A 27,720-nucleotide genomic window follows, 5' to 3' on the forward strand; every position below is an offset into this window, starting at 1 on the left:
CGCCCCTTAAAATGTAATGTGCTTTTGAATCACCTGGGGATCCTCTAAAAATAGAGAATGATTCAGTAGGGGAGGGTGGGCCTGAGATTCTGTGTTTCTAACAAGCTCCCCAGGAAGCTTCTAGTTCATGAACTGGAGAGACCTTAAAAGAGGCAGGTGCTGGCTGCCCGGGGCCCCACAAGGTGGACGTGCCCAAACAGAATACAGAGGTGAGGACTCGCCAGAGCCGGAGCTACCCTGGGAGGGGCAGGGGAGGCTGTAGGGTCTCCAGACATTCTGGAACACTCTAGGATTTGCGGTTATGAAAGGGAGCAATTTCATCATGGACAGCTCTTGTTTGGGATTTTACCTCTTTTGCCCACTAGGTTTACTTTTCTGCAGATGCTCAGGTAAAGCCCAAGGGAAAACTGAGGTCCCTAGCACCCCACTTCCCACCCCGCCCCTGATGGGGAGGAAGGTGAGCTCCATAGTCCTGGCACCAGCCAGCCCGAGTGTGTAAATGGGAGTTGATTTGTATTGTGTTCTGGTGTGGCTGATCCTCTCCCGCTCCCCTGTTTTCACAGGTCCCTGGATGAGCAAGAGCTGACGACAGCCAAGTCCCTCCTTCTCTGTGTGTGGGGAGCAGGGCTGTGGGCCCAGGTGGCACCAATGCCGAAGAACAGCAAGGTGACCCAGCGAGAGCACAGCAGTGAGCATGTCACGGAGTCGGTGGCCGACCTGCTGGCCCTCGAGGAGCCGGTGGACTATAAGCAGAGTGTCCTGAACATGGCTGGCGAGGCAGGCGGCAAGCAGAAGGCCGCGGAGGAGGAGCTGGACACAGAGGACCGGCCTGCCTGGAACAGCAAGCTGCAGTACATCCTGGCCCAGATCGGCTTCTCCGTGGGCCTGGGCAACATCTGGAGGTTCCCCTACCTGTGCCAGAAAAATGGAGGCGGTAAGAGGCAGTCCTGCTGGTCCCTGGGGGTGTCAGCCAGGTGGGCTGAACTGAGAGGTAAAAAGGAGGATCCCTTTTCATAGCTTTGTAGTCTGGAGTTCAGCCCCCCAGGGAAACTCCCCTGAAACAGCTAACAGTGAACAGCTACAGAAAAGGCTGTTGGCCAAGAGTGTGGTTCTGGCCTGGGCTGCCTGCCTTCACCCCCCAGCCCTGCAGGTCAGCTCTGGGGCCGTGTGCGAGTTGTTTGATCTCTATGTGCCTCTCTGCTCCTCATTGGGAAGGTGGGAGGGGTGGTAATAATAGCAGCTCCTGCCTCCCAGAGTGGGGAGAAGTAAATGAGCTTTACATATGGAATACTGAACCCTGCCTCAGTGAGGAGCAGCTGGGTCCCTTTTACTAAATGCTTGCTAGGTGCTGAGCACTGTTCTAGCATTTACCTGGCATTAGCTGGAAATACATAAAACCGTGAATATTTGAGCATCTTGGAATTACCAAAGCACCATTTCATCTGGATGAATCTGGGAATCCTGGCCCCGGACCTGAGCCTTTATCACCATGCCCTGGGTCTCCTGGGGAGAAAGACCCCCTCACTCTGCCCCCTGAGTTTTTAATCCCCCAGAGGAATCCCCTGCTATCAAATCTCTTCTATTCACTACTTCCAACCCCCAGGCCTGATCCCCCCAGCACCACCAAGGCAGGCTGGAATGTTCCAAAAGCAAGTTGCTTTGAAACCAGGATATAAAAACAAAGAAAAACCCAGTAAACTGAAAACCTCCAGTTTATAAGCTGAGACCTCTGGGCCTGGGAGTGAGATCTGAGCCAGGGGAGAGCTTCTGGGCTCCTGCGAGCCGGGCCTAGGGATCGCCTCACCTCCCTCCAGCCTAAGCACATCCACTGCCTGGGGTATGTTTTAGCCCTGCTCCTTCCCTTCCTGCTCTGTGGGACTCTCGCTGCCCTGGAACCTCTCCCAGAGGGACAGTCCCATTGGGGAGACTCCCTCCTCTCTGACACACTCTGTCTCTGGGACACTCTCTGTCTCTGGCTGAAAAGAGAGACTAACTGGAGGCTCTGCCTTCTTTGCAGTTTCTACTGGAAGGCGGGTAGTGCGAACACTCACTGAGCCTGCAGGTTGAATTAGCACATCTTTGAAATATTCTGTTCTCCCAATAAATAAATAAGTGCCAACAGAGCTTTTGGTCTGGATGGCATGGCCAGGTCCAGGTCACTGAGTTGACCTAACACCAGTTCAAAGCAAAGATACAAATAGATGAGCATGGTTTCCTTGCGTGCTGCGAGGTGTTGAACAGAGCTCAGAGCCCCCGCGACAGCTTTGCATATCCAATTTGGGGGGTCTAGCTGGGAACCTCCAACTTCCTTTTTGTGACTTAGATGAACCTAAAGATGAGCCTGGTGCTCAGTGCTGCATCACAGAGTCCCTCTCTTGCCCCCCACCCTCCAAGGCAGTGTTCTCGCCAAAGTCGGCCGTTCCCAGGGTTGCCAGACAGTCTCCATGGCACCAGACATCACCAACAGCCCCCAGAAGAAAAGCCTCGTCAGCTCTGGGATTCTGAGCTCTCCGGTCCACATTTCTGCCTTCATTTTTCTATCCTCTCTGATTGCCAGAATGCCCTTTGATCTCTACCTTTACCTCTCCTATATATTTATGGGCTTTCTAGTAAGTCATTTTAAATGTTATTTTTTGGAAGAAGGGTGATGATCATGGGCAGGAGACAGCTATTTGGTCTGAGAGTCAAAGCTCTGTGGTTTGAGTTGGGGGTGACCCAGTCACACTTTGCTTAACCCGGATGGGAGCCCAGGATCTCTGCTTAGCTCCAGCAGATGCTGACAGTTTCTTTATTCCCCATTCTCTCCACTTGTCTTTTTTTTTTTTTTTTCTCCTGTTCATTTTTTGAGAAAGAGGCAAATGTTAACATTGAGTCCCTCTGTGGGCAAGTTACTCATTAACCCTCAGAATGGCCCTGAAGCCATGAAGAATATGAAATGACCCTTTTTGTACATCAGTCAGCATTTCATGTGGTCCTATCCCCCATTTTCATCCGCTTTACATGGATGACAGAACAGCGACTGAGAGATCAAGTCACTTGCCCTAAGTCACACGGCTTGAAAGCGGCAGTCAGGATTCCAGCCCAGGAGGCTCGGCATCCTAACCCCTAGTCAGTGCCCATCAAATAGGCTGAGGCCAAAGTGGACTTCCAAAGCCCAGAGATAGCAAGACTCACAGCATAGATAGACCAAGGCAGACTGTTAGAGAGTCTCGAACCTCAGAGACGCGGGCCTCCAATTTTCTGTAGCCACGTTCTGCTGTTTCCTGGTGTCTCAGCTATTCAGAGAGCTGAGAGAACCCCAAGCCACCAAGACATCAAAGGACAGCCTTCAGTTGTGTCCCCAATTTGAATTTTCGAAGGTGGAAGAGGAAGCCTTTCCAAATGATTTCAGCAAGGGGTGAAAAAAACCCCTCTGATTAATTAAAACTTCTGCATAGCAGACCACAACCCCCCACCCCCACACTGTCATTAGCTCATACTTGGGAAGGGTGGGGAGCCCAAGTCAGGTGGGTGCCCCGGGGCCCCCTGAGGTGTGGCTCCCGGGATCTTTGGGGAGAGGAGAGACACATCCATGGGAGATGCCACCCAGCTTCTCTGACACCTTGAGGTCCACCTCCACGTGTTGCCCCACCCAAAGACAGGCAGGCAAAGCCAAAACCAGTGGGATTGCGTCCCTTTGCCTTCCTGTCCATTACTTCCTCCTCTTCCACTCCTAAGTCTGAGCTCAAGGGAGAAAAGAGGCTAAAAGATCAGATGTCCTCAGGGCTTTGGCACCTTGCTGGGAAGCTGATTAGAGACTTGAATTCCAGGGTGGGGGGATTGGGGGGGCCTGTGCCTGTGTGCACATGCGTTAATGATCTTGATGCTGTTGGAGAAGGTTCAGTTTGCTGCCTTCCCTGGAAGCTTTTCCTGATTAACTGCTTTGGACCCCGACCCCCTCAGGATGTGTGTGCCTCGTGGGTGCTGTGTAACGTTTGCGTGTGACTGTGTGTATACAATACGCTCTGATGTTGCTTGTGTGAGTCCGGGGGTCCTGGCTTCCAGGTTGCAAGCTTGCCCGGCATAGGGTCTCTGCCTACTGTTTCCTCCAAGCCCCCTCTGCACATACATGCCTGGCACAGAGCAGACCTGGAATAAACCGCTGACTTGTCATGTGCCAGGTCCTGTGCCCAGGAGAGGTCCCATGCCCTGGGTTTGTTGGCATATCGGGCACACTCTGGGGAGCTGGGGGGAGGTCACATTATGGAAGGCAGAACAGTGTGGCTGGGGGTCTGCCAGATAGTCCCAGCTTCCGAGGCTTGGTCTGGGGGTGCTAGGGGGCCATGAGGGTGCTGGTGGCCGGGGCTGGCTTGACACCATTTGACAGACAGGCAGGGCTTGCCCACAGCGTTGCTAATAGGACCAGGTGCTTGGCACGGCCCTTGGCGGGAGCACTCGTCTGTATCCAGACTCGGCTTTAATTCTCCTGCTAAATGCCCTGTCACTTGGAATCGAGATTGCATCTGCAGTGAGGCCCGGGACAGTGCCTTTAATTTGTCACCTGGAATCTTTGGCGAGATCTAAGTCTTTCCTTTATGATCCTCCAGGTTACGCTTTCCTGAACTGCTAATTTCTCTCCCGTTCCCCTCAATTAGCTGTGGATTAATGGCGATGCTGGCCAGTCCCTGTCTTCTTGGAGAGCATCCAGGCTCCTTTTCCCTGGGGCTGCTGGGCTGCTGTGTCAGCATCTAGTTCAGATTCGAGGACTGTGTCTGGGGTCTGTGCCTGGGTTGCGGTGGGGGGGAGTTGGCGAGTGAGCAGGGACCTTCTCCTTTGGGGTGAGGGGTTCCTCTCTTGGGCAGGAAGTGGAGTGAGCAGGGATGCACAGAGGATGGCACGAGATGAGTGTGTCTGCGTGTGACTCGACATGTGAATTCCTGGGAGGCGTGATGTTGTCTGTCTCTGAGTCTGTCCTCGTGAGTGAGTGGGAGGTAGTTGGCACTTCGCACTTCTGCTCAGGTTAGCCAGTACATGGTGGTCACCCAGGTGAGCCAGACCATTCCTGGAGGGACACAGGGCTGGTGGCAGTTTGAGGATGATGGGTGATGTGGTCAGGTCTGTAGGACACCCCTCTTCTGACCCTCGTTGCCAGGCTTGTCTCCTTCTGACATCCTCCCTTCTTCCCAGGTGCCTACCTGGTGCCCTACCTGGTGCTGCTGATCATCATCGGGATCCCCCTCTTCTTTCTGGAGCTGGCTGTGGGCCAGAGGATCCGCCGCGGCAGCATTGGCGTGTGGCACTACGTGTGCCCCCGCCTGGGAGGCATCGGCTTCTCCAGCTGCATAGTGAGTCGGGGGCTGACCTTGGGCACCAACCGGGAGGGCATTGGGCCACTCTTGGATGCTGGGAAGGAGGGTACAGGAATCAAAGAATCCTGGACCAGGTCAAGGAAGGGGAGGGGGGCTCTCAAGTGAGAATTACTTCCAGCTGGTATCTCAGCACCACATATTTTCTAAGCTGCAAGTTGGCAGCACCCCCAAAGCAGGCTGCAATATCTGGAATTATGCTAAGGAGGAAAGGCTGGGGCATGTTCACAAGGGCAGATGGGGGACGTCTCAGCAGGCGCTCTGCTGGGACATGGGGACCACCCTGGATCCCTGCTCTGCTCACCAGCCCGTCGGCTCTCCAGGCCTCCATGAAGAGGCCCTTCCTCTTGCTTTGGTTAAAGAGGATTTTAACTGGCAAGTGGATGGCAGAGGAAAAGGCAGCCCTGGGGCTTGAGGGCTCCATGTCATTTTGTCATTTTGCTGTGCCTGCGAGCAGGCCTGGAAAAGGACTGAGGCAGGAGCCTGAGGCCACGCTGGAGGGGGCGAGGCTTTGGAACAGTGGGAGACAGGGGACCCCCTGACTTGGATGGGGATCTCTGTGAGGGCTTCAGCTCATCCATCGGGCCACAGATGAGGCCAGGAGTAGCGCTCTGGGTAAGGAAACTGAGCCTCCTTTAGGGGCGAACCGCAGGTGCCCACGCCCACACCTAGGACTGACTCTGGAAGGAACTGAGGACTCTGTCACCCCTGGCGGGGGGGCCAGCCTGAACCTGGCTCAGGCAAAGCCCAGGAGAGGGTCAGAGCAGCCCTGTCTTTGGGCCCTCTGCACGGGGACACGACTGAACACAGCCGTCTGCTGGGTCTGGTGGAGCATCACCTGTGTGTGAGTGCGTCTCCCCTGGGACTGAAAGCACCCAAAGAAAGGAGGTGGGCATCTCTCTCTACTCCCCACATGGCAGGCTGCAGGAGCATCTGCGCCTGCACACTGGGGCTCTGGGGAATTTGAAGCAAAGGATCCTCACCCCGAACCTCTTGCCATGGGCCCTAACATAGCCCTGCCCCGGAGATAGAAGGGCCTGGAAACACCCAGAGTGGATGCAGTAAATCCCTTCACAGAAAATGATTGCTGTTAAAGAAACCTCGGGCCCTCAGTCAGATTTCACACACTCCTATTTTAAATATATTTCCACCAGGGCTAGTCAGTTATCATGTCTCCAAGAAATGAGACGCGACGTCTTTCTGGAGACAGGCTGCTGACAGAAGCAAGGAGAGAGGGGTGTCCCGAGAGAAGAGGAGGACATAGGGAACCAATAAGGAGCATCCACCAGTCGGGGGTCCAAAGCAGTCCCTGCCTCCTTAGTTCTGGGGGGCAGCTCTGGAATTGTGATCCTGAGTCATCAGGAAATGATGGGGAAATGCTTTAAGTGTCCTAGAATTTCAGACTGGAAAGGATTAGCATTGTAGGAGTTTATTGCTTAAAGGAGAGAACTTTAATATCTGAGACATTCCTCTGTGGATTCTCTGAATACCAGATGAAGGGAGGGTTTGGAGGAGGCCCACTCTCATCCCTGTGCCCCCCCTCCTGCTCCAAGCCCCTTGGTGGGCGTTGGGGGCGGGGTGCCCCCAGCCTCCTTGACCCCTCCCTCCTGTGGACCCCCATCCTCAGGTCTGCCTCTTTGTCGGGCTGTATTACAATGTGATCATCGGGTGGAGTATCTTCTACTTCTTCAAGTCCTTCCAGTACCCTCTGCCCTGGAGTGAATGTCCTGTTGTCAGGAATGGGACCATGGCAGGTAAGTATGGCTCCCCCGAGGACGCTGCTGGGGTTCCTAGCCAGCCCCGTCCCAGGAAGGAGTCCAGAGAGCCTGAGAGGCTTAGGCACAGGTTGGGATTTCAGCGATTTGCTGTGTCACCTTGGTTAAGCCACTGCCTCTCTGATCCTGACGGTCTCTTGCTGGTCTGCCCCTCCTGGTTCTTAAGGAAATTGAATGAAATAGTGAGCGGGTAAACTGTGACTTTTGCTTAGTTGTTATCACTACACTCCCTGGGTTACTCCAATACCATCCTATCCAGAGCAGCCTTGATTTGCATCTATCAATCTAAAGTGCTGGATGATGCATCCCACCTCTCATATGGGTAAAATAAGGCCCAGAAGCAACTTCCCCATAGTCACACCACTGATTTGATCAAGGATCTGGGATGGGAATTGGAGTTTCCAGCCCCCAGTTCAGGAGCTTTTCCAAGGAACTTTGGGAGGTCTTTATACCAGTTCTGCCCAGCCCGTCCTGCCCTCCATGGATGATTTGGGGGTGGGAGTTGAGCCAGCTCGCTGTGTCCTGGAATCTCTCAGGTCCCATCAGGAGCCTGGGGGGGTCCTCAGCATCTGTTAGGTAGTGGCTAACCCAGAACGAGCACAGCCCCTCCCTGTAGCCCACTCTCAGCCGCCCCTCAGCCCCTGCTACCGTGGTGGGGTCTGGCAGAGGGGGTGCCACTGAGGCCTTTGGCCTTTGCTGTTGCTCCAGTGGTGGAAGCGGAGTGTGAGAAGAGCTCAGCCACTACCTACTTCTGGTACCGAGAGGCCTTGGACATCTCCAACTCCATCTCAGAGAGTGGGGGCCTCAACTGGAAGATGACCCTGTGCCTCCTTGTGGCCTGGAGCATTGTGGGCATGGCCGTCGTCAAAGGCATCCAGTCTTCGGGGAAGGTGAGTTGGGGTGCACCAGACTCACAGGGGTCAACAGAAAAGCTTAGAGGGCAGGGGCTAAGAACTCTGGGTCACCCATGTGGGCTGCTTTGGGTCTCTGCTGCAGTTTTCGTCCCTGTGTACCAGGGGTGAAATAGGAGCGGGTTTGTGGGAAGCCCAGCTGTAACCCCCAGCTGGCTCCATGCTGGGATAACTCGGGCCTGCTGTGCACACTTTAAGAGAAGGAAATCTAGATCCTCTGGTTCCAAGCAAAATCCCCAGAACAGCCTGCTCTGAGCAATTTTTGGTGAAAACCAGCAGCTTACTCTGTCTACAACTACAAGGCTTGGTGCCCCACTCTGTTACAGGTGGGTGCTGTGCGTGAGGGGACCTCAGAGACCGAGGGGCTCTGTACCTACCTCTGAGGGTGCAGAGCAGCCAAACCCCCACACGTTTACTTAGCAGTTCAGATTCTCTTCAAATAGAGCCCTTTCTCTGTCACGTATCAGTGTTAGTGGCCTGCCGGTGCTGGAAGGGACACCAGAGATCCTGTAACCAAATCTACCTGTCTTTCAGCCAGCAAGGGCAAGGTACCTCACCTGAGATCACACGGCCAGTCAGTCCCAGTGTTACAAGGCAGGGAGAGAGGCACCCCAGACTCCCCAAACCTGTCTGCTCTAAATAGGTTCTGCCATCCACCGCATCAACACAAAACAAATGAGACTTTAATGGGAAGGATCTTTAACACAATTAGGAAACAATACAGGAAAGGCAAAGAATATAGTTTCTAAATCAAGCACCCAAAGTGACCCGTCCCCTCGTGGGTAAAAGTCCACCCAAGTGGGATTGGCCCAGAGCAAGGCCCCAAAGCCTGCCACAAGTCTAAAGCATCTTCCAGTGGGGACCCACAGAAAAGGATCAGAAACAACCAGACAAGTCTGGAAGGAAAAGAGCAAAATCAAAATCCAGACAAAAACCTCCATTGTCACCTTCTCCTGGGTCTCTCACCCACATCTGTGTCACCCAGTCCACGACCAAAAGACAAGAGTAGTTTCTTCACGTGTCTCTCTGCTCCATGTGCCTCCTCCAAGTCTCCTCCTGGCTCTCCATCCTGCTTCCTTCCTTCCTCAGCCTCCTCTGCAGCTTCTTCTCTCCCTGCTCAGCTCCACCCTCCCTTGGGTGGGGCAGGGAACCTGGAACCTCCCCCTTTTCTGGGGACCACCCTGTTACACCAGAACTGGAGCTAGAATCCTGGCTGTTTGGCTGAGGCTTGCATTCTTGACCAGATGAGCTGAGCCAGGAAGCTAAGCCCTGGACAGGTAGCCTGGTCTCAGGCAATGCCTCTTCCTTCTCCAGGGGCTAAAATAGCAGCTGACACTTAGTGGTACTTATTAGGCACGGCCATGTGGATGAACACATTTGGTCCACAGCAAACTCATGAGTTGAGAAATACTATACCCAGTTTGTGGATGAGGGAATGAAGCATATTGCAGTCAGGTAAACAGCCCAAGGTCACAGGCTGGTGTCAGAAGAGCCAGGATCAGCTGGTCTAGGTCTGAACATGCAGGCTCTTAACCTCTGCACCATCCTGTCCAAATACCCTCTTTGTTCCAGTGCCACGAACATTTTGTGAACATCTTTGTGGGATGCTCTGTGCCAGGCACCTGGGGCTAAGCAAAAATATGCAAGAAACACATGCATTAGCAAACAGCACACGGTGTGTGAGCACAGAGGCAGGGCTTCTTTATGTTTTGCTTGGGAGTTGTTTCTAGAACCTTCCGATGCCTCTGTCAAAGGAGGTCTGAAGATGGGCAAGATGCCTGGGGGGTCCACTGGAGTCAGGACAGAAAAGCGGGCATGAAACATGAAAAATGAGGAGAGAGCCAAGGCTGCTCGCCCCCTTGGCGGCCCTTAAGGCTGGGGAGGCTGTGGGCACAGCCGCACCGGCCCTTAAAAGGGGGAAGCGGCCTCAGGCTCAGCCATGCTGACTCCAGCTTGTCTGTGCTCCTGCTTCTGCCTTGGCTCGAGGCCAGGCATGCGGTGGGGTTGGCCCAGTGCCCAGCGGTTCCAGGGCTCTGCTCTCTGCTGCCATCAGAGGAGGCTTATGTGCCCCAGCTGTGAGCAGGGCGGGAGATGCCAGTTGCAGGAGGGGCCCTGCGTGACAGTGGGTCCCTGTCCTCTCTGCAGGTGATGTACTTCAGCTCTCTCTTCCCCTACGTGGTGCTGGCCTGCTTTCTGGTCCGGGGGCTGCTGCTGCGAGGGGCTGTTGATGGCATCCTGCACATGTTCACACCAAAGGTAAGGGTCCTGGCTCCTGCCGCTGGGGGCACCAACGCCCCACTGGGCAAGTCAGCTTCTTGCACACCTGCTATGTATCAGGCCTTGGAGGGATATGTGGGAGGCAGGGGTGGGTCCTGCCCTCAAGGTTCCCAGGAGAGGGACATCACCTCAATTTTAGTGAAATCAGAAGACATGTTAGGGAGGAGATGACAAGGGAGATTAACCTTAGGGAGCAGGTGGGAGTCAGGGAGCAGCAGTAGGACTTGGCAGCCAAAGGGAACTGAATGAGCACGACCAGAAAAGTGCAGGGCCTGCTCGAAACAATGGTGGGAAGTCAGGTTTGGCTGGTGGGGTAGGGGGCGGGGCAGGAGCAGCGGGTAGGGAGCCCTGGGGGATTTCATGGGTGTAGCTGTGAGAATAGGAGCCAGGAAAATGCCTGGTACCCAAATGAAGGGAACAAGGTCACTATTTTATTAAAGACAGTAGACCACCTGGAGGGTGATTTCACCCTTACCAAATCCAGCTCTGCCTTCTCTTCATCCCTCTGAGGGGGATGGGCAGGACCACCTGGCACATCCCACAGGGCAGCAGCAGAGGCACAGGCTTCCTAAAGATAACCTGTTTCCAAACGGTGGTCTCTGCTCACCATGTGGCCTGCTGCTCTCGTCCCCTTCAGACCACTGGGCACAGCTGGCCTGAGCCAGCTGTGGAATAAGAATTTCCAGTGGAATAAGAATTTCCAGCTTGCACACCCTGTGAGCTGCTTCCAGTGATGCACACTAACAACTCTGGCTGGGCAGGCTGGGGTCCACCATCAATGCCTGCTGATCAGTGATCAACCAGCAGGGGCCTGATGAGACACCAGTCCATGGCATGCGTAAGATCCCTGCCAGACCAGGCTGAGGCCCTCCACCCTGCTGCTCAGTAGCGCCATACAGCATGTGCTCACATGTACACACAAGGGCCCGCACATATGAGTGTTTATCAGGAAGTTGAAACACAGGAAGAACAATGCAGATCTAGAGGGTGTTGAAGTCCCCACTCCCTCCTGCCTCCCCTGCAGCTGTGACCCGCTCCTGATATTTGGGGGCAGAAGACACATGACTCCATAGTCACCTGTTGGAGCATAAATTAGCCCGTGATTTTCTTGGAAATGACATCTGAGGTTTCTAGAGAGCAGCCATGAAGGTCCACTTTTAGGAAGCACTTGTGAGTCTCCCGAGCCATGAGTGTGACGCTGAGCCTCAGGCGGTGAACTTGTGATATCACACAAGGAAGGAAAAAACTGCAAGTGGCTTTCTTTGGGGGCAAATGACCACAAGCAGCCAACTGTCTTGATGAATGACTTTAATTGTACTTCTAGAATCATGATGAGTCTGACGTGCTCACTTGAGTATCCCAGTCATGCTTTACTGAACTCTGTGAGGAAGTTATTTATGCTGGAGATGTTCATAAGTGTGCAGAGTCACACAGGTGTCTGGGTGGCCAGGGAGCAGGAACAGTGGCATCTGTGTGTTAGATGTCTGCCTGCCTGCCCCAGCACGCACTGCTGCCCACTTGATTCAGATGCTCTTTAAAACATCGTTTTTAATGATGAATTTCCTTAGGCATATAAACACACATAGAATAACATAATAAACATTTTAATAAATAAAATATTATAGAGGCCATAAAAGTATCTTATGGCTTGACCTGATCCCATGCCTTTCCCTTCCCAAAGATAACCAGTATTCTGAACAATATTTATCCTGCTAGTAATACATTTAAAAAATTTGTAATACGTATGTTGTATCGACAAACAATATGTAGCATGTTTGTATACTTTTAAACTTTACATAAGTGGCATTATATTATATACAGCCTTTTGCAACTTGCCTTTATTTTTGCTCATTGCTGTTTTTGAGATTTATTGATATTGACAGATGTAGCTCTAGTACATACATTTTTCACTGCTGTGTAGTATTCCCCTACAGGACTAAACTAAAATTTATTTTCTAGTTGTTGATCAATGAAGTTGTTTTTAGTTTTCATCACTGCTAATAAAGCTATGATAGACATTATTACACAGGACTTTACATTTCTGTAGGGTGTATATGTTTAGGAGTGGAATTGCATATCTTCAGCTTCACAAGATGAGGCTTTGCCTGCTGGGCAATTCTGTGGGGGGTTGCTCCTGCTCTTGACCCTGGAGGGATGTGTTGAGTAGGCCATAGAGGTCAAACTCCTCTACCAGGGATCCCCATTCACAGCCTGTGCCACTGTTTGTTTGAGGCAGGTGAAGTGACTGGTGATGGCTTGGGTAAGGCTCATATTTACAAACCCCTTCAAGTCATCTGTGAAGAGGAAGGACCCACTCTCAATAACCTGACAGTTCATACACAGCGGAGTGTTGTTGCAGAGCTATGACCTTTTCCGCTCCAGGTTGGGGAGGAAACCTGGAATCACTTTAAATCCCTAGAAATGGTGCCATCAAAGTGCCAGGATCACTGTGCACAGCTGCCCAGGTTGTGCACTGCTCCATTCATATTGAGCACAGTGTGAATGACCTCCCAGGGGTCATACCATTTGGCAGCCATGACAGGGCTCAAGAAGAGCTGACCAGTGGCCAGACTGAGCACTTATTAGAAAACAGTGTCACCGGGATTTGCTGTTGAATTGGATGTGAGGTATGGGGAAAGAGAGGGGTGGAGGGTGACGCTAAGGTCTTTGCCCGAGCAACCGGAAGGATGGCGCTGACATGGAGATGGAGAAAGATGGAGGGAAGAACAGGTTTGGCGAGGACTTTCAGGAGTGCTGGTTTAGACCTGGCCGGTTTAAAATGTCTGCTAGATATCTGAGTGGAGATGCTGAGGGTGGCTGGATAGAGGAGTCTGGAGGTGAGTGGAGGTGTACATTTGGGGGATCTTGGAGAGTTTAAAGCTGTGGACCTGGTGATGGTCACCTGGAGCGTGAAGATGGACATGGGAGAGGACTCAGCATTGGGGTCTGGGTTTAGAGGTTGGGGAGGGGTAGTCAATGAGGAAGGAAAAGGTAGGAGGGAGGGAGAAGGAGATGAGGGGAGAGAAAGAGGGGGAACAAAATGGAGAAAATGATTTCAGAAGGAGGGAAGGGGCAGCCATGTCCATATTGCTGAGAGGTTAGATAGATGTGAGGGCTGAGAAATGACCAGTGCTCTTGGCAATGGTGGGGTCATTAGTGACCTGGACAGGGGCTGTTTTGGGAGTCTGGTGACACAGTCTAATAGTAATGGGTTCAGGGCCTCCCAGGTGGCGCAGCGGTTGAGCGCTGGGTTGCGAAGCTGCCCGCGGCCTCTGCAGCGCCGGTTCGATCCCCGGCTGCTCCCCAGCCACCGGCGGAGGATCCCACATGGCGCGCGGTACTCTCCTGCCGCCCGCTGCTCCCCTCAGCAGTGTACTTCGGTCCTTCTGCCTGCTCTGCTCCCCGCTCTGGCTCTGGTGAATTCTCTCACCCTCCTGCGCTTCTGACTGTACCCAGTGCTTGTATAAACAAAACAAACAAATAACATAAATAAAAAAAAATGCCTCTAAAAAAAAAAAATAGTAATGGGTTCAAAGACAGATGGGAAGTCAGGGACTGGAGACAAATAACAGAGACCATTTATTTCCAGGAGTTTGGCTATCAAGGGAAGCACTGAAATGAAAAATGGAGTGGGCTCTGTCGCGGGCCTTGGAAGAAAGGTCATTATTTCAGAATATAGATGATGATAAAAATAATCCTTCGTACACTGCTGGTGGGAATGTAAAATGTTGCAGCTGATTTGGAGAACAGTCTGGCAGTTCCTCCAAAGGTTAGCCAGAGATAGCATATGAGCCAGCAGTCCCACTTCTAGGCACATGTCCAAGAGAACTGAAAAGATATGTCCACACAAAAACTTGCACGCGAGTGTTCCTGCATACCTCATCAGTGGTCAAAAAATAGAAACAACGCCAATGGCCATTAGCAGATGAATAGAAAAATAAAGGGTAGTGGGTTCTCACACTAGACTATTGATTGGCCACAAAAAGGCATGCAGCTGAGAGAGGAGGCAGTCCCAGAAGACCCGTGTTGCATGATTCCATTTACTCAGAATGTCCAGAATAGGTGGATCTGTAGAGACAGGATGGCTGAAGGCTGCGCTTGTGGGGAGATCGGTGGAGAAGTGGGGAGTGATTGTCCAGGGGTGAAGGCTTTCTTTTCTGGGTGATGAAGATGTTTGAAAATCAGTTGTGCTAAAGGCTGCACGCTTTTGTAGCTAAAGGCTACAAACTACTGACTTATATACTTAAAAAAATCCAATAAAGAGAAGGAAATCAATGTTGTTGAGGGGTGGGTAGTTGGCAAAGTCCTTGAATAATCAGGAGAGATGGAAACAGTCCCCCAAATGGAGTTGGTCTCAGCTTGGGGCAGACAGCATCCCCACAAGGACAGAGATGGGCGCAAGTGTTGGCACCTGAGAAGCTCGTGAGGAGCCTCTCATTTGGGGGTTCCCTTCTGGTGGTGTCACTGTGCTCTGTGAAGTAAGAAGTGAGGCCATCAGCTGAGAATAAGGAGGCTGGAGGAGGGGGGGTCCGTGGGGACCCCTGGAGGAGTGGACACGAAGCAGTTGTGCAAGAGGTAGGGATCCATGCTGGGAGCAGCAGAGGGGCTCCTGGGAGGGTGGGGTCGGGAGGCGAGCTGACCACAGAGGGGCAGCTCCCAGCACCCCGGTGGGCAGCTCTTCATGTATTTTTTTTTTTGTGTGTGTGTGGGACCCTCACCAGCGGCCGGGGAACGAACCGGCGCTGCAGAGGCTGTGGACAGCCTCGCAGTCCAGCACTCAACCGCTGCACCACCAGGGGAGGCCCTTCATGTAGTTTTTAAAAAAAAATTTTTATTTTATTTTTTAAAGATTTATTTTTTATTTTTTATTTAGACAAGAGCTGGGGTACAGGCACGGGAGGGTGAGAGGATTCACCAGAGACAGAGTGGGGAGCAGAACAGGCAGACTGACTGAAACACACTGCTGAGGGGAGCAGCGGGGAGACAGGAGAGGTCTGCGCGCCATGTGAGAATCTCCCTGTCCGGCCGGGAATCGGACTTGCGCTGCAGAGGCTGTGGGCAGCTTCACAGCGAGGTGATCAACCTGCTGTGCCACCGAGGAGGCCCTGCTCTTCATGTATTAACACCTGTGAGAGCAGGCTGTTTCCCACAACCAGTGAGGTCCTTAAAACAAACTCGTGTTATGCAGTGGACGGTGCTGCTGGAGAGCCAGGCATGGACACGCCTTGTGTCTACTGACTCAATGAAATTGTGCCCTGGGCGTGATCCCAAGGGCCCTTTTACATGTGGAGAAACTGAGCGCAGAGAGGGTAAATGACCTGTCCCCATCCCACTTGTTCCGGGCCTGAGGCGAGCCTGGTGGGACTTAGTCCCAGTGTAGATGGAGGGGGCGTCACCGTCACCGGGGTGAGGAGAGATGGCAGGGGAGTGCTAAAAGGATGGGCCTCTGACCCAGCTGGTCAGGGAGGGGAGTTAGGGCCCAAACACAGCGAGGGGTAGTGAAAGGGAGGCAGGACAAAGGATTGGAATCCCAGAGGGTTGAAGAACTTCGGGAGTCAAGATAACTAGAGGCAGCGGTGGAAAGATGGGTGCTTTGAAATGCGGGACCCTAAAGGCTGAGGTTTTAGCTGAGGCACAGCCGTTATGACAAAGGCCATGCACACCCACAGGAGCAGGCAAGAGGAGGTAAAGGGACCAAGCGACAGATTGTTGGACGGCACAACCACGTAGATGTTGAAACCACCCAGAATGATGACAGCAGGGGTGCTGGAAAGAGGGGGTGCATAGCCAGATGAGCCTGGAAGGACGGCCAGCCCTGTCCACCTCCAGACCCATGGTCCAAGGGTGTGTGAGCGAGCAGCCTGCTGGTGACAGGGCTGCAGGGGGAGCGGGGCTTTGCCCAGCCCTCCCCTGCACATCAGGGTCACCTGGGAGCTGTGAGCACAGGGGGGACCCCCATCCATGAACCCGAGCCAAGAGAGCACAGCTCATCAGCATCCCTGGGTGTGGCGCCCAGATGGCAGCGGCTCATAAAAGCTCCCTGGGCGACTCTAATGTGCAGCCAGGCTGGGAGCCGCCGAGTGGAGCCGGAAGGGGAAGGAAAGGGCCAGGCAGGGGTGTGTGTGTGTGTGGGGATTTTGCTGAGGTTTGCTGATTTTGCTGAGCCTGGAGCCAGCAGCAGAGAGGGGTGAGGCTTGAGTCAGGGCAAGAGACAAACCCAGCCAGGCCCAGGTGAGGCCAGCCTATGGTCGTGGGTGTCTTGCCGCGCTGGGAACGAGGGCAGGACCCATGGTGAGAGGGCAGGCTCAGAGGGACCAGCTTGCCAGGAGCCCTGGGACTCTGGGGTTCCCCACACAGCACGCAGAGGCAGCGTGGAGGCCAGGGGAAGGGTGGTGGCCCCAGGGTGTGCAGAACTTGGTCCAGGGATAACTCTGGTGTGGATGGTAGTGGAGAACGGGGAGAAGCACGCACCGGTGTGTACGTACATACGCGTGTGGTACGCATGTGTGTCTGTGCAGTGGCCCCTGGAACAACATGGAATTGATCTGCGTGCAAGGATCCACTATTTATTTATTTATTTATTTATTTAGTTATTTATTTATTTATTTATTTATTTATTTATTTATTTAGAAAGGGGAAAAGTTTATTAAGGAGAAAAGGAACAGAAATAAAGTGAGACTCCCAGGCTGGTGGAACCAGGCAAGGGAGGGCCAAGGGAACCCTGAAGATCCACTTTTATGCAGATTTTTTCCTCAGTTCCACATTCAAGGACTCAGCCAATGTCAATGTCAGTTGGCTGAACCTTGGTTAAGAAACTGCGACATGAAGGGCTAGCTCTAAGTGAGTGTCAGTTCTCAGCTGTGGGGGTGCGCGCCCAAGGCCTTGTGCCATTCAAGGGCCTGTTGCAGTCACAATTGCTGGAATGTGCACAATTTCACTGATGTTGTGGCTCCATCTGGGGCAGGGGGACTGGGTGTCTGGAATGCAGAGAGACTTTCCTGTGGACCCTTTTGTGCCTTTTGAACCATAGCTTATGAAACTGTCACCTACAGTTGTCAAAAGATGAAAGCCACCCTAGTCTTGGGCGCAGCCTGAGCTGCAGTGGCTTGGAGCATCTGCCCTGGCTCTGCTGCCTCTGGGTTCTGACCAATGAGCCAGAGGTCACGGTGTCAAGGGTGTGGGTAAACCCTTCTACCCAGGGGTAGAAGTTGGGGTGACTTCTTGGCTCCCACAGCAAAGGCAGGCTCCTTGAACAGCATGAGGCAGCAGCCCAGCACTGTTACCAGAGGGTGGACTGGGGACTCAGATGCTCCAGTTCAGACCCCAGCTCTTAGCTCAGCAGTCCAGGGGGGAGTTCCTTGGTCTCTCAGGGCCTTGGTTTCCTCTGCTGCGAGATGGGGCAAGCCACGGCAGCTCCCTCACAGCATCCTCAGTGGGGCACGTAGGACTCCTGGCGCCCCCGAGCTGGGCAGGCCTTAGCTATTATTATTCTCATCTCTCCTGAAGGTGACACTGTTCCGGGCAGTGGGAACCCGGCGCTGCAGTGCCATCTGCTGTCGCACGGCCCCATCTGGCTCTCACACCAGCAGGTACTGAGACGCAAGGGCCTGTGCTCACGTCAGCCCTGCGCAGGCTGGGCTCAGCAGCTGCTTGCGAATTCCAAAAGCATCTTCATGCTGCTGAGTCAAATGCCGTGAAACACCTTGTTCCTTGTGTGAGGAAGTGACTCAGCCATTGTGCAAGGAAATGCAGGCAGCCCTTGCCCTATTTCAGGTAGGGACCCCAAGAGAGGGTGTGAGGCCTGTCCTTCGTGGGGAAAGCCAGTTTCCCACCACTCTTGAGGTCACATCCTATTGTCTGGACAGGGAGCGAGGCTTCCTGAGGTCTGGCTGGGGTTCCTTGTCTGCTGACACTGTGATCAGGACCTTGTTGAAATTATGCCCCATTACCCCAGAAATCCTGAAGGAACCCCTTTAAATTCAAGGAACAAAAGGCCTTCAGTGATGAGGGTGCCCAACTCACCTTCACCCCAGGTGGGCACTGGGGTCCTGTGCTCATCCCCATTAGTAGGAGAGCCTGCTCCAGGCAGCAGGCTGGAAGGGAGTGTGCTCAGCAACCATTCATGAGGCCCTTTTCTCCTCAAAGGTCAAGTTTTGGCATTTTTAGATGCTTTTCTGGAGCTCTTGTTAATATCAGATTTAGACCCATCAATTTTCTTCCAAATACTTTAAGGGTTAAGGGGGAACGATGAGGTATAGAGGAAGCTGTGTGTGGATCATTTTGAAAGCTGGGTGACATTGGCCATTTTACAATGAATATTCCATATTTTGAATGGAAAAAGGACGAATAGATATAATCTTATTTTACAAACAATTTTGTTTTCATCCAAAGTCACTGCACATAAGGCAATCTTTTCCTATTCTCCGAGAAATCCCCCAAGTTATAGGGCCAGGTCCGATGGTGCAGTAGGGGTTTGGCGTCCTTCCTGGGGTGTCTGCCTCCATTTCTGACCCTTGGCCCTGAGAATTTACCCTGGTCTCGCCTGGACCTAGCAGTTTATCCAGTTCGTGGTTTTAGGTCCAGGGAGTGATGGAAATCCTAACAGTGGTGTGTGTTTGGGTCTCACAAATGGTTCAGACCTTTTCGTAAAAACATTGATAATGACTTCCATAGACCAAAAAGGGAAAAAAATTGCCCCCAAAAAACAGAAGAAAAGAAAACGAAGCCAGCACTAAAACAGCTACATTTCAGAAAATAGACATTTAAGAGCCTCAGGATCTTCCTGTCCTAGAAGACTGCATCTTAGCACAAAAAAACCAGTACAACCTCATAGCCCTCGACTGGTCCCTCCCACTCATCTCTTTTCAAGGACACCGGTCAGCCTTTGTCTGCCTCTCTCTTGCCCCCCACTATTTCCTCCTCTGCCATGTGCCAAGCCCTGCTTCTGTAAAAATGAACAGCAGATGGGCCTGAGAAGCGCATAGTGTTGAAAGGAAGACAGGCCCATTAGCCTGTAATGTGGGTATTTGTCTGCACCCTTGGTGAGAATCCCAGAACCCCTGCCAGAGGCAGTCAGGGAAAGCCTCTGAGAGGAGGTGATATTTGTCCTGAGTTTTGGGAAATACATAGGCATTGACCGGAAAGTTAGTAGGAGGAAGGGAATTTCTAGCCGAGGGAACAGCCGGAGCAAAATCCAGAAGTTTGAAAGACAGTGTTGCTTTTGAAGAGTAAATTCATTTAGAGAATTCAGAACAGAGTGGAAAAATATTTGGTAGCAGTGGGGAACCATCAAAGATTTTTCAACATGAAAGGAATGTGAGCAGAGCCCAGTCAGCTCACCCCATGCTCTCTGAAAATCTTGTGCCTCTTTCTGGTTGAAATTCATCCAACGACCCAGAGCCCACCCACTTGGTCCTGGTTTCCAGCTGATTGGTGGAACCGTCATGATTGACATCCAAAGCATCAGAAAAACCAGTATGCCTTCCAGACATGAGTAAGCCCTCTGCCTGTTTCTGGAACATCCAAGAGGATCATATTTTTAAAAGGCCAAGAGAGGGGAGCTCCAGAAGTCCTTTCTCAGTGGAGTATGATTATGCTCTTCTCCTTTTCTGTAATCTCCAAATTTCTCTTAGTAGCATGGATAGGCTCCTATATCCTTATCCGCAATACAAAAACCCAAGTAGTCGTGAAAAACAAGTTTTTTTTTTTCTTTCTCCCAGAACTCATTTGGTGTGAAAATGACCCGAACAGATGTGAGCCTATTTATAGTCTTTATTGGTTCTCTTGGTGTGAATATTCATTTTCTGCTGCAAAAATACTAATGTGTCTGATTACAGGGTGCTGCCCCGACCCCCGCTGGGAGTGTTATGTGATTACGTGGCATATGCACCATGGTACCTTCCTAAAATAAAATTAGAATGAAAGTCTGAATTCCAAAAGCAGTCTAGCCCCAGAGCTTTTAGATAAAGAAAGTGCTTTTGTAAAGAAGATGACATTTCAAGCACGGCCCTCAGCGCTGTGGGAAAACCCTGCTCGTTTCTCCACTCTTCTAGATGCTCCCCTAGGACCATTTAAAACTGCATTCACCTGACCTCCCTTCCCCACACATCTCATCTCCAGCAGATGATTTCACTTCCAACTTTACCTCGGAGACTGAAGCTAGCAAGACAAAAGCTGGCTCGGAAGATAGACATGGAAATGGACAATTGACCTTTGGACAAGATGGGTTTGAACTGCTCAGAACCGCTTAAACATGGATTTTTTTTTTCTATCCATGGTTCTGCATTCATGGATTCCAGCAAACTTGGTTGAATCCTGGGAATGGAAACCCGAGGCTACAGAAGGGTGACGATAAGTTATGCTGCAGTTGTTCAAGGGCCAACTGTACAAACCTGTCTGCAGCTCCTCCATCCTGTCCTTCTCCTCTGGTCTCAAATGGGCTGCTTAAGGGTGTCCCATGGGAGACAGCTGCCCGCCCTTTACTGACTTTATCCCTCCTCCAGACACAGCCCTGTCTTTCTCCTTCCTCTCTTGACTAGGCTAGTGGATTTGCTTATCCGCGTTTCCTCTTTAGGGAAGGAAAAAGAATTTTCCTTTGCCTTTCTAGGTTCTTGGCTAGGACCCCTTGTATAAAAGACAGATTACTGGGAGGGGGAAAATGATGTGTACAGGAGCCCCTTAAAGATTGGAGATGCAGAAGCCAGACTGCTGAGGCTTCTCCACCGCTGAACTAAGGGAAGGGGCAGGGGCCTGAGGTGCAAAGGGGGAAGGCGATTAGGGGTGGGGGTGAGCAGAGGAAATGGTTTGATAAACAAAGCTTGCACTGCCAGGCAGCTCAATATCAGGTGAATAAATCTCTAAGCAGCTCTGGTAATAGCTGTTGTCCAATGTAAATTTTCCTTAAGAAAGGGGAGCTTTGGGGCCTCCCTGGTGGCGCAGGGGTTAAAATCTCAGCGCTATCAGCTATCGCCAGCCACTGTGGCATGAGTTCGATCCCCTCAGCAGTGTATTTTTCAGTACATCTGCCTGTTCTGTTCCCCACGCTGTCTCTGGTGAATCCTCTCACCTCCCGCACCTCTGGCCTGCACCCCAGCTCTTGTGTGCATAAAGAAAAACAAATCTGTAAAAAATAAAAAAAGAAAGGGGAGCTTTTACTCTGATTCCAGAACTTTTGTTTCTCAGAATAATCAGCTCAAAATCATCTTTCTTCCAAAAAGACTTATTTGGGGGTGGTTTGTTCTGCTCCCCTTGCCCTCTGTTTCTTCCCCTCTTGCTTTGCGAACTCCCTTCCCTGCTGCTTGGCTTCTGGCCCCAGGCCCTCCTGGAACAGCCTGATCAGCCGGCCTGGACACCTTGCTGTAGCATCTTCCATTGCGTAGCCTTGGCCCCTCCTCCGGGTGGGCTTCCTTCTTGGTGTCCTGCGATCCAGACCGCGCTGGCTTTTCCTCTTATTGCTACTGCTTCTCACCCTCCCTTGTAAGATCCTCTTTCTTTTCAGCTTCCACTAACTTGGAGATCTTTTTTTTTTAAAAGATTTTATTTATTTTTGCATTGAAGAAATGGGGTGCAGGCCAGAGGTGCGGGGAATGAGAGGATTCACCAGAGACAGAGTAGGGAGCAGAGCAGGTGGATTGACTGAAAAACATTGCTGGGGGGAGCAGCGGGCAAGACAGGAGAGGTCTCCTGCACCATGTGGGTCAGCTCCCAGGCTGGGGATTGAACTGAGGCCTTCATGGTGGTAGCGCTGAGACTTAACCCCTAGGCCACCAGGGAGGCCCAAACTTGGAGGTCTTGACCTGGCCTGGATGCTAGGCGTCTCTTTGTCTTCCACATGGAGAACCCAGATAAGAGGGGCTGGGGACTTGCCAGGGTCCCACAGCCACAGCTCTTCCCCACTGTGCTGAGCTGCCTAAAAGGGGGGATAGTGGGAGCCCCAAAACAGGTGAATAAAATCATCGTCTGTGTGTCTCTTCCCCTGTCTCATGCCCGCCCCCTCCCATAGCTGGACAAGATGCTGGACCCCCAGGTGTGGCGGGAGGCAGCCACCCAGGTCTTCTTCGCCCTGGGGCTGGGCTTCGGGGGCGTCATCGCCTTCTCCAGCTACAACAAGCAGGACAACAACTGCCACTTCGATGCCGCCCTGGTGTCCTTCATCAACTTCTTCACCTCGGTGCTGGCCACCCTCGTGGTGTTCGCCGTGCTGGGTTTCAAGGCCAACATCATGAATGAGAAGTGTGTGGTCGAGTAGGTGGCATCTCCCCTCTGCCCTTTCTTCTCCCAGGAGGGGCAGGCGAGCTGTGGATGGACAGAGCCAGGCACCCAAGCTAGGGGAGGGGCCTCAGAGGAGCCCTCTCCGCCCCCAGCTGTGAGGTTCACCTGTCCCTGGATGTCTGGGAGGGGCCTCCGGGATCTTGCCCACCATGGCCTTTTGACCTGGCCCTCTTCCCTCTCTCCGGCAGGAATGCTGAGAAAATCCTGAGATACCTCAACACCAACGTCCTGAGCCGGGATCTGATCCCTCCCCATGTCAACTTCTCCCACCTGACCACCAAGGACTACTCGGAGATGTACAAGGTCATCATGACAGTGAAGGAGGACCAGTTCTCAGCCCTGGGCCTTGATCCCTGCCTTCTGGAGGATGAGCTGGACAAGGTGGGTCAGGTTGACCTTTCCAGAACAGGTGGGCAGGCAGACGTGGGAGTCCAGAACCTCCACGTGAGCATGCGAATGACAAAAGCATACACTCGCACAGGTGGAGGACATGGCCCTCATGATTCCTGGACATTACTGGACAACATAGAAGTGGTGTCAGTGGGTGGTATGTGGTCAGTTTCACTGTGAGCAGGATCCCAAGCTTCAATTAAAGCAGTGGTTCTCTCCAATAGCTGCCCATCACTGTCAGCTGGGGGTTTTCAAAACCCCAATACCCAGCTTCACCCCCAGAGTGATCAAATCACTGTCTCTGGGGTAAGACCCAGGGTTGGGTGTTTTTATTTTATTTATTTACTTTTTAAGATTTATTTATTTATACAAGAACCAGGGTACAGACCAGATGTGCGGGAGGGTAAGAGGACTCACCAGAGACAGAGTGGGGAACAGAACAGGAAGATTGACCGAAGTACACTGCTGAGGGGAGCAGCGGGCGAGACAGGAGAGGTCTGCTGCTCCATGTGGGTTTCTTCCTGGCTGGCCGGGATCAAACCCGCGCCACAGAGGCTGCGGACAGCTTCACAGTGTGGCACTCAACCACCTACGCCACCAGGGAGGTCCAGTTGGGTGATTTTAAAGGCTGTAATGTGATTTCACTGAGCAACTGCAGTTGAGGCCTAGATGTCAGAACTGAGAGCTGCCACAGTTGTGGCTGGAGAAATCAGGGAAGACTTCTTGGAGGAGGGTCTTGAGCATCTTCATATGAATCACCTGGGGTCCTTGTACCGCCGTAGATTCCAGGTCCCATAGGGGGACTCTGGAATTGGTGTTTTTTTCTCTGGGGAGTTGAGTCAGATGCCCACTCAAGTTTAGGACCCAGTGATCAAAAATGACAGAATGTAGTTGGGGGTGGGGTGCCTGTGAAAGCAGGAATAGCTATTCCTAAAGCCCCAAGGGCAGCATTGCAGGGGGCTGTGGGTTGGATGTGGGCCCTCACTGAGCCTTTGCCCTTTACTCCCACCCTCAGTCCGTGCAGGGCACAGGCCTGGCCTTCATTGCCTTCACCGAGGCCATGACGCACTTCCCCGCCTCCCCATTCTGGTCTGTCATGTTCTTCCTGATGCTCATCAACCTGGGCCTGGGGAGCATGATTGGAACCATGGCGGGCATCACCACGCCCATCATCGATACCTTCAAGGTGCCCAAGGAGATGTTCACAGGTAACCCCCATTGGCAGCCCCCACAAGCCTTGTGGCTGTCCTCAGTGACAGGGTCAGGTTGTGGCTCTGACAGTAGAATGACTGGCTTCTGACCGGGTCATTCACGACTCCATGCCCAGAAGGCCCCAATCCCCCAACCCCATCTGGGATATGGTGGGGCCTGGCCCTACCAGGGAGAAGGGCACTCATGAGGAAGAGGAATAGGCTGTCTGGGAGTCTGGCAATGCTGAGTTGGGAGACAGGCCTCTTTCTTGGTTCATCTTCCCTCAACCCTAGGGCCTGCTGAGTCATCTCTGGTAGGGGTGGCCTCCTTCCATGCTGTCTTTGCACCCATCTCCAGCCCTGTCACCCCCACCCAGGGAAGCTCCCTGCTTAGTAGAGGGGGCTCAGAGCCTCAGCAACTGGACCGCCTTCCCCTCTGCAGGGCTGGGCATGCTCGAGGGTGGGCTGCAGGCCTGCCGGGGGGAGGTGACATGGGAGGGACCTGGGTGCCCCCCAAGACCCCATGGGCCCTGCCCACCCTGCACCTTTGCCCCCACACCGGCCTTCCGGCTCTCTGTAGTGGGCTGCTGTGTCTTTGCATTCTTCGTGGGGCTGTTGTTCGTCCAGCGCTCCGGGAACTACTTTGTCACCATGTTTGATGACTACTCGGCCACCCTGCCGCTCACGGTCATCGTCATCTTAGAGAACATCGCTGTGGCCTGGATCTATGGAACCAAGAAGTAAGGGGGTGAGGGGCATGGGTGGGGATGGGGGGAAGCATTTGTCCTGTCATCCCTCCCTGGAAAGTCCTGTGTTCCCAGAGCCGCCTGTGAGTGGGGAGGAGCTCAACATGGTCAGAAAGTCAGAGCTAAAATTGCCCTTGCAGATCAGTGGGGGAAACTGAGCCTCAGAGAGAGAGGACATGACTCCCCGAGGCTGGCTGGCTGGTGAGAGGCAGGCTGTGGCGGCGTCTCCTGGGTGTAGGTTCTGATATCATTCATAACTGTGGCAAATGACCACAGCACCTCAGTGCTTCTTCGGTTCCGCTTGTTAAACAGTTGATGGGCCCACAGAAGCCCCTGCTCTTAGGAGCGCCTCGCCTTCAGCAGCCCGAGTCACGGCGTGGAGGCAGTCTGCACAGGGACGTGAGGGGAAGCATGGCTTCGGCCCCAAGTTTGGAGCTGAGTTGGGGGAGGGAATTCAGCTACTAGAAAAGATTGTGTGCTCTGGCCTGAGCCTGGGACCAGTGCTCTCACTGTCAGCCCCTGATCTCCTTCTGCATTAGGAACACATCTGTCCCAGGAATCCCCAGGACTCTGTCCCTCCACTCGCTCAGCAAGGTCCTTCCCTGATGCCTGAACTTGGTCTTACACTCAGGCTCCCTCACAGGGCCTGCTGTAGCACCTGCTTCCAGGAGAGGTTAGGAGGGGTCGGACGACTAGCCAGGCTTGGAAGAGGCACTAGATGGGGCTCTGACCTTCTCCCACCTGGTGAAGCCCCTGTACCCCATCTTAGAATACTATTTTTAAATGTATAAGGCAAAACAGAGGATTATATAGGAAACTATGTTGAAAAATAGCAAAACAGTGTTTTAAACCAACTCTAGCTGTGTGTTGCACTTTCTTTTAATTACATTCAGTTACATGATGTAGCTGTGGGTCTCATGACAGTGGTGATTTGGAAGTAGTGATGATCGTAAGTGATGTTTGTAGGTTTCACATTGCAACAAATGTAATGTGGTAAGAAGTGATCTGTGATTTAATGAATTGGAGGCAGATTTACTGCTACTGTAATTGCTTGAATTTATAATGAAAGAAATAGAAAATTTCAGCTATGTGTGATCGAGGTAAAGATGATTTTTTTAATGCTATTCATGTGCCCAGCCTACTGGCCTCCCTGAATTCCACCCAGGCAGGGCCACCTTCTGGTTAGAGACCCAGGCAGGGCCACCTTCTGCCTTTGGATACTAGAGGTGTGCATTTCTACCTTTCTTCTGGCAGGGGAAGTCGAGAGCCAGGCTCATTGTGTGGGGCTGTGCCAGGGAGAAGAGGGAAGCAGGCCAGTGTGGGTGGGCCTGCCGGGGTGTGTTACCTGGGATGTATCATATCCCTGGGTGGGGAGTCAGGAGGCAGGCCTTCCTCGGGACCGACTGGGCACCGAATAATATAACGAGCGCCTTGAATATGAAGAACAGAAGAGCCTAGGAGGGAGGGACTGGGGCAGTGAAGGCTTCCTGGAGGTGGTGGCTATGGGGGAGGGGGCCGGTACTGTGAGGGTGCCAACCGCTGGACCACTGCTGTCACTGACAGGTTCATGCAGGAGCTGACGGACATGCTGGGCTTCCGGCCCTACCGCTTCTATTTCTACATGTGGAAGTTCGTGTCTCCACTGTGCATGGCTGTACTCACCACGGCCAGCATTATCCAGCTGGGGGTCACGCCCCCAGGCTATAGCGCTTGGATCAAGGAGGAGGTGAGGGGTGGGGGCCCCCAAGCCCAGGGACATTGGCATCTTTCCTTTAATGCAACAGGCGAAAGAAATAGACTCTTACAGGACAACTATGAGGTGCCAAGGCCCAGCCAAGGGGTTCATACCTGACCTGTAACATCTAGAGCAACCCAATGAGAGAGGTGGCATCATCCCTCCAGCACAAATGGGGAAACTAAGGGTCAGGAAATTTAGCATGTTTGTCCAGGCTTTCTAACCCCTACTTTCCCTCCATGTCGACTGGAATCACCCATCCATCTTACAGGCGTAGAAGCAGGCTCAGGCCCTTAACCAAGGTGACCCTAAGTCAAGTAGCATCTCCCGACGACCCCCATCTCTGCTGGGGTTTGGCCAGGATGGTGGGTGGGGCTGGAGAGAGGGCAGGAAGAGGGTCCCGAGTTCCTGGGTCGCAGCCCTCACCCCTGTTCCCGCCCTAGGCTGCCGAGCGCTACCTGTATTTTCCTAACTGGGCCATGGCGCTCCTTATCACCCTCATCGTCGTGGCCACCCTGCCCATCCCCGTGGTGTTCGTCCTGCGGCACTTCCACCTGCTCTCTGACGGCTCCAACACCCTCTCCGTGTCCTACAAGAAGGGCCGCATGATGAAGGATATCTCCAACCTGGAGGAGAACGACGAGACCCGCTTCATCCTCAGCAAGGTGCCCAGCGAGGCGCCCTCCCCCATGCCCACCCACCGCTCCTACCTGGGGCCGGGCAGCACGTCGCCCCTGGAGAACAGCACCAACCCCAATGGACGCTATGGGAGTGGCTACCTCCTGGCCAGCACCCCTGAATCAGAGCTGTGACCATCACCCCCACCCTGCCGGTCTCTCTCCCCCCACACCCAGACAGCCCACTTCCAGGCCCGCTGCCCAAGGAGACAGGGTCTGCCCTGCCTCAGCCTCCACCCCCGTCCCAGTAGCTTCTACTCCTCAGACCCTCATGGGGCTGGGAGCAACTCTGTCCACCAATCCAGTCCCAGCCCCAGTCCAGTCGAACCCTCTGAGATCTCATCAAATTGCAGCCGAATGACTGGAATAATCCAGAAGTCCTGGCCTCCCAGTGCAGGGGAGAC

At 53.0% G+C, this 27,720-nt stretch overlaps 1 protein-coding gene across 2 annotated transcripts; it reads left to right on the forward strand.

The window, feature by feature from the left end:
- Positions 1 to 648: 648 nt before the first annotated feature.
- Positions 649 to 27,451, forward strand: SLC6A17 (solute carrier family 6 member 17; the record flags this gene model as incomplete). Of its 2 annotated transcripts, none has more annotated exons than XM_084242100.1 (11): positions 649 to 934; positions 5,167 to 5,324; positions 6,973 to 7,099; positions 7,829 to 8,010; positions 10,177 to 10,287; positions 22,310 to 22,551; positions 22,767 to 22,959; positions 23,984 to 24,176; positions 24,739 to 24,898; positions 26,468 to 26,630; positions 27,083 to 27,451. In XM_084242100.1, 11 exons carry the CDS (start codon positions 649 to 651, stop codon positions 27,449 to 27,451), a joined length of 2,184 nt encoding a protein of 727 aa, XP_084098226.1. The 2 variants fall into 2 exon arrangements, with proteins under 2 accessions (XP_084098226.1, XP_084098227.1); XM_084242101.1 differs by having other exon boundaries at positions 23,993 to 24,176.
- Between the last annotated feature and the right edge of the window lie 269 nt (positions 27,452 to 27,720).

This window comes from Talpa europaea (genome assembly GCF_964194135.1).
Source record: "Talpa europaea genome assembly, chromosome: 9".
Classification (NCBI taxonomy): domain Eukaryota; kingdom Metazoa; phylum Chordata; class Mammalia; order Eulipotyphla; family Talpidae; genus Talpa; species Talpa europaea.